We start from the raw sequence: 13,111 nt of genomic DNA, 5'->3' as shown, positions 1-13,111 counted from the left end.
TAAGAACATAAACTGGGACCATTCTGAGCTATATGCTCACCTAGACCAAAAAATTAGCAGAAATATGAAAACAATTATGAAAAATACTCTTAGCTTTTCCATTTCAAAAAATAGGGTAAACTTAAACACATTTATAAAGAGCAAATGAACTAAGAGATAGGAGGAAAGAAAAGGAAATCTGTAGTATATACTTTCCCAGTTAAAAATATAGTCATCCTTGGTGTTAATAATATATTATTTATAAGACTTTAGAAAGATTTAGCATAAGAAAACTGAGACTCCCGGAGGTCACATGATTTTCTGGGATTGTAGAGTTAAAAGTTGGAACAAAGAGTTGAGCAAATTAGAGGTTTTTTGCATCCTTTCAGCTCTTCATTAGAACACTCACCTTCTCTGAGATGTTAATAGGAGTTTTTAAAAAGTAAAGATTCAGCAGTTAAGTTTGGGAAATTCTAGATTCAACGTAGGTACATAAGTTCTTAAAGCCAGACTTTTCCGTCTTTAATATGTTAATGTGTATTGTCAGTCTCCCAGGGTGGTGGATCCAAATTTATGGGCCTCTCTCTCTTTTAAACATCCTGACTTCTTGAAGATGCACTGTTGTTACGTGGAAGAGTATGGGACACACACAGCTTTAGATTCTTTCGTCAATCACATCACTGCTCTCAACAAAGTCTCAGAATGATTTTATAACTTGACCTGGTAAAATTTGAGCTCCCAAAAAGTAGTGCTTAGATAGTCTGGCTCTCCCACAAAAGGGAAAAAGACAAAGTGTTGAAAAATAAGATTAAAAGAAAAAAAAAAAAGAGACAGTACTAAGGATTAGTCCAAAAGACCCAATATCCAAATAATAGAGGTTTTAGGAAAAGTAGAGAAAATTTAGAGGAGGAAATTATCAAAGAAGTAAAATGAATGTAGCTTGATGGAGTTCATGTCCACCAGGGGCAAGACATTGCAGGCAGTTTTTATAAATGGTAAGTACTTTCAATCTTGGGGATAGTAATAAACCAACTAAAAAATTAATAGGATAAATGAAAAATTATATTTTATATCCAAGCCATATCATTATTATTAAGTTTTGTTTGTTATTCATTGATGATTCCTTGCTTGAGAACATTTACTAAGTGTTTATTAGGTACAAAACACTGTATTGTATGACATGCCTCTTTTCTACAAGTTGCTTGCAGTCTCGCTAGTGAACTAGCTCATATACCTAAAATGATTGTTGGCATTGCAAGAGCCAGCATGAAAAGAGCCAATTCAGTAATGATAAATAAGAGCTGATTTATAGGAGAAGATTACTATTAACGTTGGTGGTCTGGGAAAGCTTCTTTAGGGTGTTGGGTGGGCCTTTGAAGGAAGGAGATTATTTACTCAGCATGGAATTGTGAATAATATGTACCATTTGCCTTAAAAAGGTGTGTGTGTGTAATTTGCGTAAGTGCATAAAATATGTCTGGACAGATATGATAAGCTGCCTCTGGAGGAGGGAATCAGGTGGCCGGGGTCGGAATTGGGGGAGTCTCTTCACTTTATATCCTTTTTTGTATCTATTTGAACTATGTGAATGTATTAACTAGTCAAAAAAAAGAATGACTAAAATTTAAATAATTATTTTCAATTAAAAATTTTAATCATGTTCTGCAGATGGATGGTGGTGATGGTATAATGTGAATGTACTTAAAGCCATGGAACTATACACTTTAAGATGGTTAACATGATAAATTTTATCTTATGAATATTTGACCACAATAAAAATTAAAAAAAAATTAACCATAAAAGTAAGGCTATTTGTGATCCTACCAGCAAAGAAGACAAAACACACATACACATGTGCATGCAAACTCCAACCTTTTCAGAGTTGGGTAATCAAATAGTAAAAAATCTCCTTCCTAAGAAGCAGAAGTAACAGTTTGGTACCCATTACCTAGGTTTAATAATTATCAACATTTTGGAATCTGTATGTGACCACTCCTCAACTTTTTTCCTGAAATATTTTAAAGGAAATTGCAGACATCGTGTAATTTCACCCAGAAATACCTCAAGATACATCTCTAATTTTTAATGTAATCACACTAAAAAATTAATAATTCTTTAATATAAAAGTGTCTACCCTATATTGAAATTTTCTCAGTTGTTTTTCAGTATTCAGACATGTATTATTTTGACTTTTATGTCTCCCAAGATTAAAAAAAAAACTTTTTACTTTGAAGTAATCTTAGGTTTATAGAAAAGGTGTGAAAGTAGTAGATAATACTCTTCAGCCAGTTCCTTTAATATTACCATGTTGCATAATTATAAGTGCAGTTATCAAAACCAAGAAATTAACCTTGGTGTAATACTATTAACTAAACTACAGTCTTTATTCTTCCCGGACCGGGGCATGAACCCGTGTCCCCTGCATTGGCAGACGGACTCTCAACCACTGCGCCACCAGGGAAGCCCTATATGTATATTTTATAGATTCTTTTCCATTATAGATTGTTACAAGATATTGAATATAGTTCCATGTGCTGTACTGTAAATCCTTATTATCTATTTTATATATATGGTGGTATCTTTTAATCCCATACTCTTAATTTATCCCTACCCCAGCCCTCTTTCCCTTTTGAAAACCGTAAGTCTGTTTTCTGTGTCTGTGAGTTTGTTTTCTGTTTTGTAAATAAGTTCATTTGTGTTATTTTTTTTAGATTCCACATATAAGTGGTATATAATATTTGTCTTTCTCTGTCTGACTTACTTCACTTAGTATGATAATCTCTTGGTCCACCCATGTTGCTGAAAATGACAATATTTTATTCTTTTTATGGCTGAGTAATTCTCCATTGTGTTTGTGTGTGTGTCTTTGTGTATCTGTATCTTCTTTATCCATTCATCTGTTGATGGACACTTAGGTTGCTTCCATGTCTTGACTATCGTAGTGCTGCTGTGAACGTTGGGGTGCATGTATCTTTTTGAATTAAGAGTGTTTGTCTCCTGGATATATGCCTGGGAGTGGGATTGCTGGATCATATGGTAACTCTAGTTTTTAAGGGAACCTCCACACTGTACTCCATAGTGGCTGCACCAATTTGCATTCCCACCAACAGTGTAGCAGGGTTCCTTTTCTTCCACACCTTCTCCAGCATTTGTTTGTTATTTGTAGACTTTTTGATGATAGCCCTTCTGACTCATGTGAGGTGATACCTCATTGTAGTTTTGACTTACATTTCTCTGATGATTAACAATGTTGTTGGCCATCTGCATTTCCTTTTTGGAAAAATGTCTGTTCGGTTCTGTTCATTTTTTAATCGGGTTTTTTTTGATGTTGAGTTGTATGAGCTGTTTATAAATGTTGGATATTGATTCCTTATCAGTCATATCATCTGCAAATATTTTCTGCCATTCCGTACATTGTCTTTTTGTTTTGTGGATGGTTTACTTTGCTTTGTAAAAGCTTTTATATTTGATTAGGTCCCATTTGTTTATTTTTCCTTCCTTTTCCATGTTAAGGAAGTTTTCAGCTGTTACGTCTTCAGATATGTTCTCAGGCCCTTTCTCTTTCTCTTCTCCCTTTGGGGGCCCCTATAATGTGAATTATTAGTGATTTTTGATGTCCCAGAGGTCTCTTAAACTATCCTCATTTCTTTTCATTCTTTTTTCTGTTCAGTGGCAGTGATTTCTGCTACTGTCTTCCAGCCCACTGATCCATTCCTCTGTATCATTTAGTCTGTTGTTGATTCCTTCTAGTATATTTTTATTTCAATTATTATATTCTTCATCTCTGGTTGTTCATTATATTTTCTAACTCTGTTAAAAACTTCTAACTTCTCACCCTGTGCATCCATTCTTCTCCCAAATTCTTCGATCATCTTGCGATCATTACTCTTTCTTGGGTAGATTGCCTGTCTCTGCTTCATGTAGTTTTTCTTCTGGAGTTTTATCTCGTTCCTTCATCTGGAAAATGTTCCTCTGCCATCTCATTTTGTCTAAGTTGCTCTTTGTATTTTTATGTATGTGGTAGGTTAGTTTTGTTTCTCGACTTTGGAGAAGTGGCCTCTGTAGGATCTACTAAACTTTTTTTTAATCATCTCATCTCCTGTCACTCTTCTTTAGCAGCCTATACTCTAGCTGGACTTTCATAGCTGTGCATCTTTGCATATTCTCTTCCTCCTTACTCTGTTTGGCAAACGTGAGTCATGTTTTAAGGGCCAGTTCAAGTCTTCCCTCTTCTGTGATGCCTTTTACATTTCCCCAAATTCATCATTTGTCTCTCTCTATACTACTCCCATGTACTTATTTTCTATTAAAGCATTTATTTGACTACTTGGTTTCACTAAGAAGTTTGTAAATTCAACATCTCTTACTCATTTTTATATTCTCAGAGCCTGTCACAGTGCCTGGCATATAGTAAATGCCTTTATATCTGATAAATGAGTTCAACATGTGAAAGTTCCTAGAGCAGTGACTGGCAGAAAATGAATGTCAGAAGATGCTTAGTCATTACTTGTCACATTTGTGAAGATCTGTAACACATTGCATTTCCCAGTTTATGTTAATTTCCCTTACTGGAATAAAGTATAAATCCTTAGTGAGCTATTCAAAACCCTTTATAACGTTCTCCCATTTATCTTTCTAGGTTCATCTTTTGTCTTTTCTCTTTTTGAAAATTATGTTCCCAACCTAACAAGTTTCTGCCATGTATCTCTGGTTGATACTCACCTTTCCTTCTGTTGAGAATCACCCTACTAGTGAAGACACTGTTACTGATGGAAGTGTGTCTCTCTACGTGGAAATAGAACCACTGCTGTACAAACCCTGTTTTCTAATTTGTTTGGACTGATTGTGGTAACTGCCTTGAACTTTCAAGACAAAATTGAATTTCCCTCTTTTCTGTAACACTTAGTTTTCATAATGTACTGTAACACTTACCACATATTCTTTTAGTTGTATATATTTGTTACTTACTAGCATATGAGACCTTTGAGAGCAAATATTATGTCTTATTTGTCTTTGATGCTCCAGCACCCAGACTTTGCAGTGTTTCTTGATTTTAATGAGCAGAATGATATGAGTTACTCTCAAGAGGTCAGTGTTGTCTAGGATATTTTGAATAGGCATTTGAGAAATGTGGAAGCTACTACTGGCAAGAGAAACAGTTAACAATAATAGCAGCCAGCTGCTCACACTCGTTGAGCACTTCTTATATCCAGGCACTTCACATGTAGTATTAACACGTTTGTCACAACAACTTCATGAAGTCAATGCAGTAATTTTCCATCTTTAACAGATGTAACTGAGGCACAGAAAGGTTAGGTAATTTGTCCAAGGTCATACAGTTTGGGACTATGGAACTCAGGCTGATCACTACTGTGCTTTACTGCCTTCCAGTGAACATAGAGAATTGGAAGCAGTAGAAGCACGTTGGAACAAGATGGAGGGCTATATGTACTCTCAAGACAGGACTAATCTCTAATGATCTTCTCTCTGACACAGTCCAGGATTTATGATAATGGCTAAGGAGAAGATTTCTTAAACTGTAAAGTGAATACATGTCACTTTGGGAATCTTACTAAAATTCAGATTCTAATTCTGTAGTTTTGGAGTGGAGCCTGAGATTCTGCATTTCTAACTAAGAAGCTCCCAAGCAGTTACAATGCTGCTTCATTGTGGACTCCATTTTGAGTGGCAAGTGTTTAGGAGGTTCCATCCCAGAGATATTTCACATGGGACTCTGTTAGGTTCTCATCTAGAAATTTTAAGAGATTCTGTTTCCTTATTCGGGTACATAGTTATGAAGTTGCTGGGGTATAGAGGTTCTGAGGCTCGTACATAGTTATGAAGTTGCTGGGGTATAGAGGTTCTGAGGCTCTAGACACCAGTTCTCCATCCTAGTTCTTTATTAGAATCACCTGAGTAGTTGTATAAACTACTAATGCTCAGACTGTGCTTCAGAACCAATAAGAATGTCTGATGAGTGGGCCTGTGTATTAAAACAAAATTTGCAAGTGATTAGAATGCTCAGCCAAGGCTTCAGAGCCACTGTAAGTAAACAAATTAATTTATTAAACTCTTTCAGAACCATGCTCCTTTTCCTGTTAACCAAGTCTGTTGTCTGTTGAAATAAAAATTGTATTGCGAAAGTTCCCATGAATTGAAAATACTTTAAAATTGCCATAAAGACAAGACTAAATGTTAAGCAAATGAGGGCTGTCATAACTACAGTGTTTTAATTAAGTCTTGTGCTATTGGTAAGGTAGTGTTCATTTTTTAAGGACTAAGAGTAAAAATACCAATAATGCTTTTTTCTGTTGAGAATGTTTCTGTGAATTCTAGTTGTGTTTTCTTAACCCGATTTTTTTCTCTTTCCAACAGGGATTTTTTGCCAGGTGGTAGGAGAGATTATACAGTCCAAGTTCAGTTGAGGTGAGTTTGAAATTTTCTTGTTACTTTAATTTTATACTTGTAACTATATGTATATAGTCCTGAATTTGTAAATACATAAGCATGTTTGAGTACACTATTTAAGAGTATTTTTTTCTTTAATGCAGACTTTGCCTGGCAGAGACGAGTTGCCCTCAAGAAGATAACTATCCCAATAGTCTCTGTATAAAAGTAAATGGGAAGCTGTTTCCTTTGCCTGTAAGTTGCTTTTTATTCACAGGCTTTTGTATGTAAGTTTATTATAAATACTAACAAGGCCTAGAAATAGTGATCACTTAGTACCAATGAACAGTCCCAGCATTAAATACTGTTTTCCACTAGAGAGATTCATGGCTCCTTGGGGAAGTGGCTGATTCCAGGTTTGGGGGAGATGGAAAAGATGAGCTTGAAGCATCTTGTGCCAGGAAGCGAGGAAGCTGTGAAAGACTCTTCAGATCATATCAAATGGCATAGTAGCAGGGCAGGACCTGCATATGTAGGGCAGCGTGTTGTAGTGATGTCTGAATGAGCTGGGCCTCAGCCATGGATGAGATGATGAAAGTTAGAGGCTGCTGAGAGCGACTGGACATGGAGATTAAGGATTCTGAGCTTGAGCCTTGATGGTGCACACTTGGGGGATGGATGCAGTGATATTTGGTTGACAGCCTATTGTTTAAGCAGTGATGTAGTATATGGGCTTCAGCACCTGGGAGATACACACACACACACTCACTCTCAGTGTGTATAGCCTGCTTCTGACCTGTTAGATAGCTCCAGACTCTTCAAATCCTGTTAGTCAAATCTTAATATAACAATTGTTGAACAGGACTATTTATCTGTCTCCACTGAGGTTTGGACTAGTTACTAATTTGGTACAGCTGTGTGGAAGTAAAGCCTTAATCACAATAGTAGTAGAGCATGGCCTGTTTTTCAAGCCCTACAGAGTGGATATGTATCTTAACTGCAGAAGTGCTGTGAGAACAGTGATTCCACCGTTATGTTAAGCTGCCATTTCAGTAAAGCAGATACCATGTGACTGTTGAGATAGAGATGGGGCAGCTGTTTAGCATCCCTGCTGGGCACAAGACTTGTCTCTGGAATAAGTATATGCGCAACAGCTGTGAGCAGGCTGTACCAGGGCCAAGTGGTTGTAGTTGAAGCCCAAAGTGAAGATGGTCAATGGCCAAGGCTGACCCTGCCAGTCAAAGATGTGACTTCTTGGTTGTCACGAGTCTCATTTCTCTCATGTGTAGCCTGTGGATTTAGAGACCTGAGAAATAACGTGTTTCATGCATTTTATAGGGCTTGAGCAATACTGTACGACTGCCTACTCTTTCTGAAAGATGTCTGTGTGGCTGAAATCATGAAAGAGAGTTTTCTGGGGATGAAAGGGGAAATTTCAGAGGCTGAGCAGTTATGGTGGGGAGGAATGCTTACATGGCCTTGTGCACGTTCAAACCCCAGTGAGACATTTTGTCTCTTGGGTTTCTGGCCATAAGCAACAACATATCTCAGGAGCTGTCTTTTATCTGGATGGATCATATAACGATCTAAACCAAGGGAAGAAGCAGCCTTACTTGGAGCTGAAGGATGCCACTGGGTGGCCAGATGTGTAGCAAAGGAAACCTGGGGTTTTGGAATGATAGCACATTTTCCATTGCTTTTCATATCCAATTTTCTTTGTTGATGATGGGCTAAGATTTCTTTTGACCTTTGACTTTTATTGCTATTTAACTCTCTCATTCTCCTTAGAAATATCTAATTATGATGATCTTCTTGCTGTCTATAGACCCACCTTGAAGATCTATCCAGTATTATATGTGCCGGTGCTGGGGGGTCGTGTCTGAAATGTGTGAGGCTCTACCTAAACTCTGGCATTGCTTCAGAAAATGTGATAGTGACAGGTGTGTACACACACCATTTTCCAGGTGGACCAGTATTTTTGCTGTAATATTTCCATCTGTGAGATCTGCAGCACCACTCTGGAGAGCTCTGAATTTGTCATTCTTCCAGGACTTTTGAGAGAGAAGAAATTAGGCAGTTGAGCACTTCCTCTGGGACACTCAGTCACTGCTGCTTTCTTACCAAAAGCACTAACTAACCGTTGAGTACTTATACTAGGCTGTTTGTGAACACATCAGCTACTACGTGAAACACCCTTTGTCTGATGAGTCTTGCACTCACCTCTGGAGCCAGAGTCCGGCAGTGGCTCCAGGAGCACTTGTGAGGGAGATGAAGAAAGGTGAGCATTAGGACAAAGGATTTCAAAACAGATTTCACAAACAGAAGGCAATGGGGTGATGATGGGGGCAAGGGTGAGCTTGCCTGACCCTAATAGGACCATCCCAAAGACCAGATGCCAGTCTTTCCCAGGTTTTTCGTCTTCAGCCCTGTGAACTCCTGTGGAACAGTTGACATAAATTTACATGCAACTGATGAAAAACTGCTCAGACCTCCCCTTGATCCACAATTGCTGTTGTTTGGGATAATGTAATATGGAGCCTTTACTAGCATGCAGCAGATTTATGAGAATCATGTGAGTGTACTGCTGCCTGAGAAGAAGTGAGCTCTTCACCACCGTGGAGATCTTCAGGGACTTTGTTCCAATTGTAAGAAGCATCAACAGGCCACAAAGAAATTCGACATGTGGTCCTTGCCCATGATCCTGGTTTATCATACAACAGATCCTGGAGGAGTAAGTCATGGGATTTCCCATTAGAGCTCTGAATAAATTCGAATTTGTGTCTGGGAACAAGTGTCTACGTGTATGACCTTATTGTAGTATGCAGTCATTATGGATCCATGATGAACAAAGAGTAAACTGAATGGGAAATGGTGTTACCTTGATAATAGCAATGTGTCCCTGGATTCTTAAGGGTCAAATAGTGATGAAAGCAGTTTATGTGCTGTTTTACCCACATCAAGATGCTGAGTTTTATAAGACATCTTTATCCCTTGATTTTTCCAATCCCTTGATACAGAGATGACAGTAAGCAGTTCATAGCAGGACTTGTAGAACGATAAGTGCAGAGTGGACAGACACAAGTGAAACTGCCTCTGAGAATCTTCCCCACACCTCCACCTTTGACTCAAGCACTGCAAGCATACACACTGACAGCCAAATGAGAAAATTACATGCTTTTAAGGGTAGAGGAGAGAAAAATTCTTTGCTTGGAGAGTTATTTTGAGAGGCTGAATTATTTTTCCTTTTAAACAGATTTTGAGAAATTAATGTGGAGCTGTAAGGTTGGGGTGTGGAGGTGGGTTGACATGGGGTAGTATTTCTTGGAAAGATTCCAAAGAGTGGAGAGAATGTGTGCTTACAGTTCAGCTGAAAAAGATCTCCTAACTATTTCCTCTCGGTGCAGCAGGAGACTTATTAATACTAGTGCCATTATCTCAATGTATTCTCTGAGTTTGTGGATTTCTTTTTGCTGATATATTATTTTCTTCCTGCATATATTAGTTACACCGACGGTCTGCCTCACAGTAAATCTGGCCTGAAGTAAAGTCAATATATTCTTCTTTTGAAACACACACACACACCAATTTGAAGAGATTCCCTTGGCCTAAGATGGGATAATATTGGCATCTAAAAAAATAATACTTAAGTGGACTCAAAATTATCAAATATATAAATGAGTTTATAATTATGCTAAAATAAACCTTTGGAGGTTACATCAACTCATTACTCTAAAAACTGGTTAAGGGAGAGAATCTTTGATTTCAGAGTAACAGATGTTGCTGTGGTCAAGTTCTTTATGCAAAGATTTCAACTAATAAAAGCAAAAGGAAGAATGGATTTAAAAACTTTTTTTGTAATCCGTAATCATATAATGGATCTTGGTAACCATCATCAATGGATACTAAAACCATTAGGTCAAAGCTGGATGCGGAACTTTCTAGTGGAAGGATCAGGCCTACATCAGCTGAACTGATCAACCTTTACATCACTGAAAATGGGGCAAACGGATATTCTGTGCCTCATGATGTGGTACAATAGGAAGAACATAACATTCCTTATGTAGTTTTTGTGCCTGAAAATTTGAACCTGAGTTTGGTCAAGCCTGTACAACTAATTACCAGCTTAAAACATGGGAGTATCATACTTTCATACTGTGAGGAAGCAGTCTGTCTAATACAGAAGAAGAGGTCATTCTTCAGGTCAGAAGCCCTGGGGTCTTCAACGACAGCATTGGAAAAGGAGTAGACTTGGAGGCAGGGGGTGGCAGAGAATAAAAATTATTCTTTAATATAGAATAAAGGAGACTTCAGAAACAACTGAGCACACTGTGAGGGTCAGGTTTGGATTCCGATTCAAACTGTAAAAGGACATCATATATACCAAACTATGTGTGGGTAAAGTAATGTGTCTGGGATACCTTATATAATAATCTGAGATGGGGGTAAAGACTGCTTATAAGTAAATTATTGAATTGGATGATAGGTATATGGGAATTTGTTATACTTTTTTCCGTATGTTTCTATAGGTTTGAAAGTTTCAGTAATAAAAAGATAAAAGACATCTCTGAGGCGGTTGAGAAATTGGAATATAAAGTAGATATTAGATAATTTTTTTAAGTTATGGTTAAATTAAGATCGTGATACTGTTTTGTTTTTTTTTAAGGTCTTTTAAAGATGCATATAAAAGTATGGGTCAAATGGCATGTCTAGAACTTGCATTTAAATACTCGGGCAAAAATAAATGTGTGTATGTGTGGGGTATGTATTTTGGGAGGCGGGTATATATTTTGGGGTGGGCTCGGGTTGGGCGAGAGGCAAATGAAACAAGTTTGGCAACATGTTGGTTATTGAAGTGGTTTGGTGGGTACTTTACTGTTCTTTCTACTCTTGTGTATGTTTGAACATTTTTATAATACAAAGTAAAATAGTAAATATGGTACATGACTCTTTTTGAATTTTGGTTTTCTCAGGGTATATGCCCAGTAGTGGGATTGTGCATTTCTAAGAATTTGTCCATTTCTTCCAGATTGTCCATTTTATTGGCATAGAGTTGCTTGTAGTAATCTCTCATGATTTTTTTTATTTCTGCAGTGTCAGTTGTTACTTCTCCTTTTTCATTTCTAATTCTATTGATTTGAGTCTTCTCCCTTTTTTTCTTGATGAGTCTGGCTAGTGGTTTATCTATTTTGTTTATCTTCTCAAAGAACCAGCTTTTAGTTTTATTGATCTTTGCTATCGTTTCCTTCATTTCTTTTTCATTTATTTCTGATCTGATTTTTATGATTTCTTTCCTTCTGCTAGCTTTGGGGTTTTTTTGTTCTTCTTTCTCTAATTGCTTGAGGTGCAAGGTTAGGTTGTTCATTCGAGATGTTTCCTGCTTCTTAAGGTGGGCTTGTATTGCTATAAACTTCCCCCTTAGAACTGCTTTTGCTGCATCCCATAGGTTTTGGGTCGTTGTGTCTCCATTGTCATTTGTTTCTAGGTATTTTTTTATTTCCTCTTTGATTTCTTCAGTGATCACTTCATTATTAAGTAGTGTATTGTTTAGCCTCCATGTGTTTGTATATTTTACAGATCTTTTCCTGTAATTGATATCTAGTCTCATGGTGTTGTGGTCAGAAAAGATACTTGATACAATTTCAATTTTCTTAAATTTACCAAGGCTTGATTTGTGACCCAAGATATGATCTATCCTGGAGAATGTTCCATGGGCACTTGAGAAATATGTGTATTCTGTTGTTTTTGGATGGAGTAACACCTCATTCTTATATGCTCGTTTATTCTCTTCCCTTCTATTGGTCTCTTCTGTCAAATTAACTAACAGCATTGTTGCTGGGTTTCTCAAATTCCAATTTACAGAGTTTACTGTCTAACTAGTTCATGAGTTTTTATCATTTTGGCACACCCTGTGCCATTATTTTTATTTGGTTTACATACTAGTGGACATACCAGAAGACAGACTAGTCTTTCAGGCCCCAAACAGGCAAAACAAAGGTTTCATTCACAATTACCCAGATACTGGTGTTGATATTCCTTGTGTGTGTTGCTCATTGAACCAATTTCCTAGTCTTTATAAGAGGACTTTCTTATGAGTTTGCTTCTTTGTTTTATTTCACTTGAACAACTTTAGATGGGCATAATCCTCCTCTACACACACACACACACACACACACACACACACACACACACAATTTCCCTTTTCCATAGTGTAATGAAAGTTATTTACGTTCTTCTCTTTGTCTTCTATTCCTCTGCTCAGACAGTTCTCAATGATTTTCAAAGTCTTGTTGCACATTGTAGGTTACACGTTATCATGGGAATTCACACTTAATAATTACTATCCGGGCTTCCCTGGTGGCGCAGTGGTTGAGAGTCTGCCTGCCGATGCAGGGGGCACGGGTTCGTGCCCCGGTCCAGAAAGATCCCACATGCCGCGGAGCGGCTGTGCCCGTGAGCCATGGCCGCTGAGCCTGCGCGTCCGGAGCCTGTGCTCTGCAATGGGAGAGGCCACAACAGTGAGAGGCCCGCATACCGCAAAAAAAAAAAAAAAAAAAAAAAAAATTACTATCCTACCTCCTACAAGGCAGCGAAAGGTGTTCCCTAGTGTGAAAGACTGTTTTCCTAGGCTCTGCCGTGTGATACCACCAAAACTGTATCTCATTGTTACCAAGGTGCATATTTCTTTTTTTTTTTTTTTTTTTTTTTTTTTGGGTGCGGGGGCCCCCCCCTGTTTGGGCCCCCCCCC

At 37.7% G+C, this 13,111-nt stretch overlaps 1 protein-coding gene across 5 annotated transcripts in view; it reads left to right on the top strand.

The window, feature by feature from the left end:
* PIAS2 (protein inhibitor of activated STAT 2) overlaps positions 1-13,111 on the top strand; it is a 71,064-nt gene that overhangs the window by 17,501 nt on the left and 40,452 nt on the right. For all 5 annotated transcript variants that reach the window (XR_003001763.1, XR_003001764.1, XM_024734686.1 and 2 more), the window contains exons 4-5: positions 6,355-6,405; positions 6,531-6,621. Coding sequence is in view for 3 of the 5 variants with exons in the window: in XM_024734686.1 (XP_024590454.1) it covers positions 6,355-6,405; positions 6,531-6,621 (142 nt within the window). In the remaining 2 variants the exon portion in view is untranslated. The remainder of the gene's footprint in view (positions 1-6,354; positions 6,406-6,530; positions 6,622-13,111) is intronic.

The sequence above is a fragment of the Neophocaena asiaeorientalis genome, unplaced genomic scaffold, assembly GCF_003031525.2.
Source record: "Neophocaena asiaeorientalis asiaeorientalis breed wild unplaced genomic scaffold, Neophocaena_asiaeorientalis_V1.1 scaffold322, whole genome shotgun sequence".
NCBI lineage: Eukaryota > Metazoa > Chordata > Mammalia > Artiodactyla > Phocoenidae > Neophocaena > Neophocaena asiaeorientalis.
Note: the sequence above shows the minus strand (reverse complement) of the source record. Positions and strands in the feature narration are given on the sequence as shown.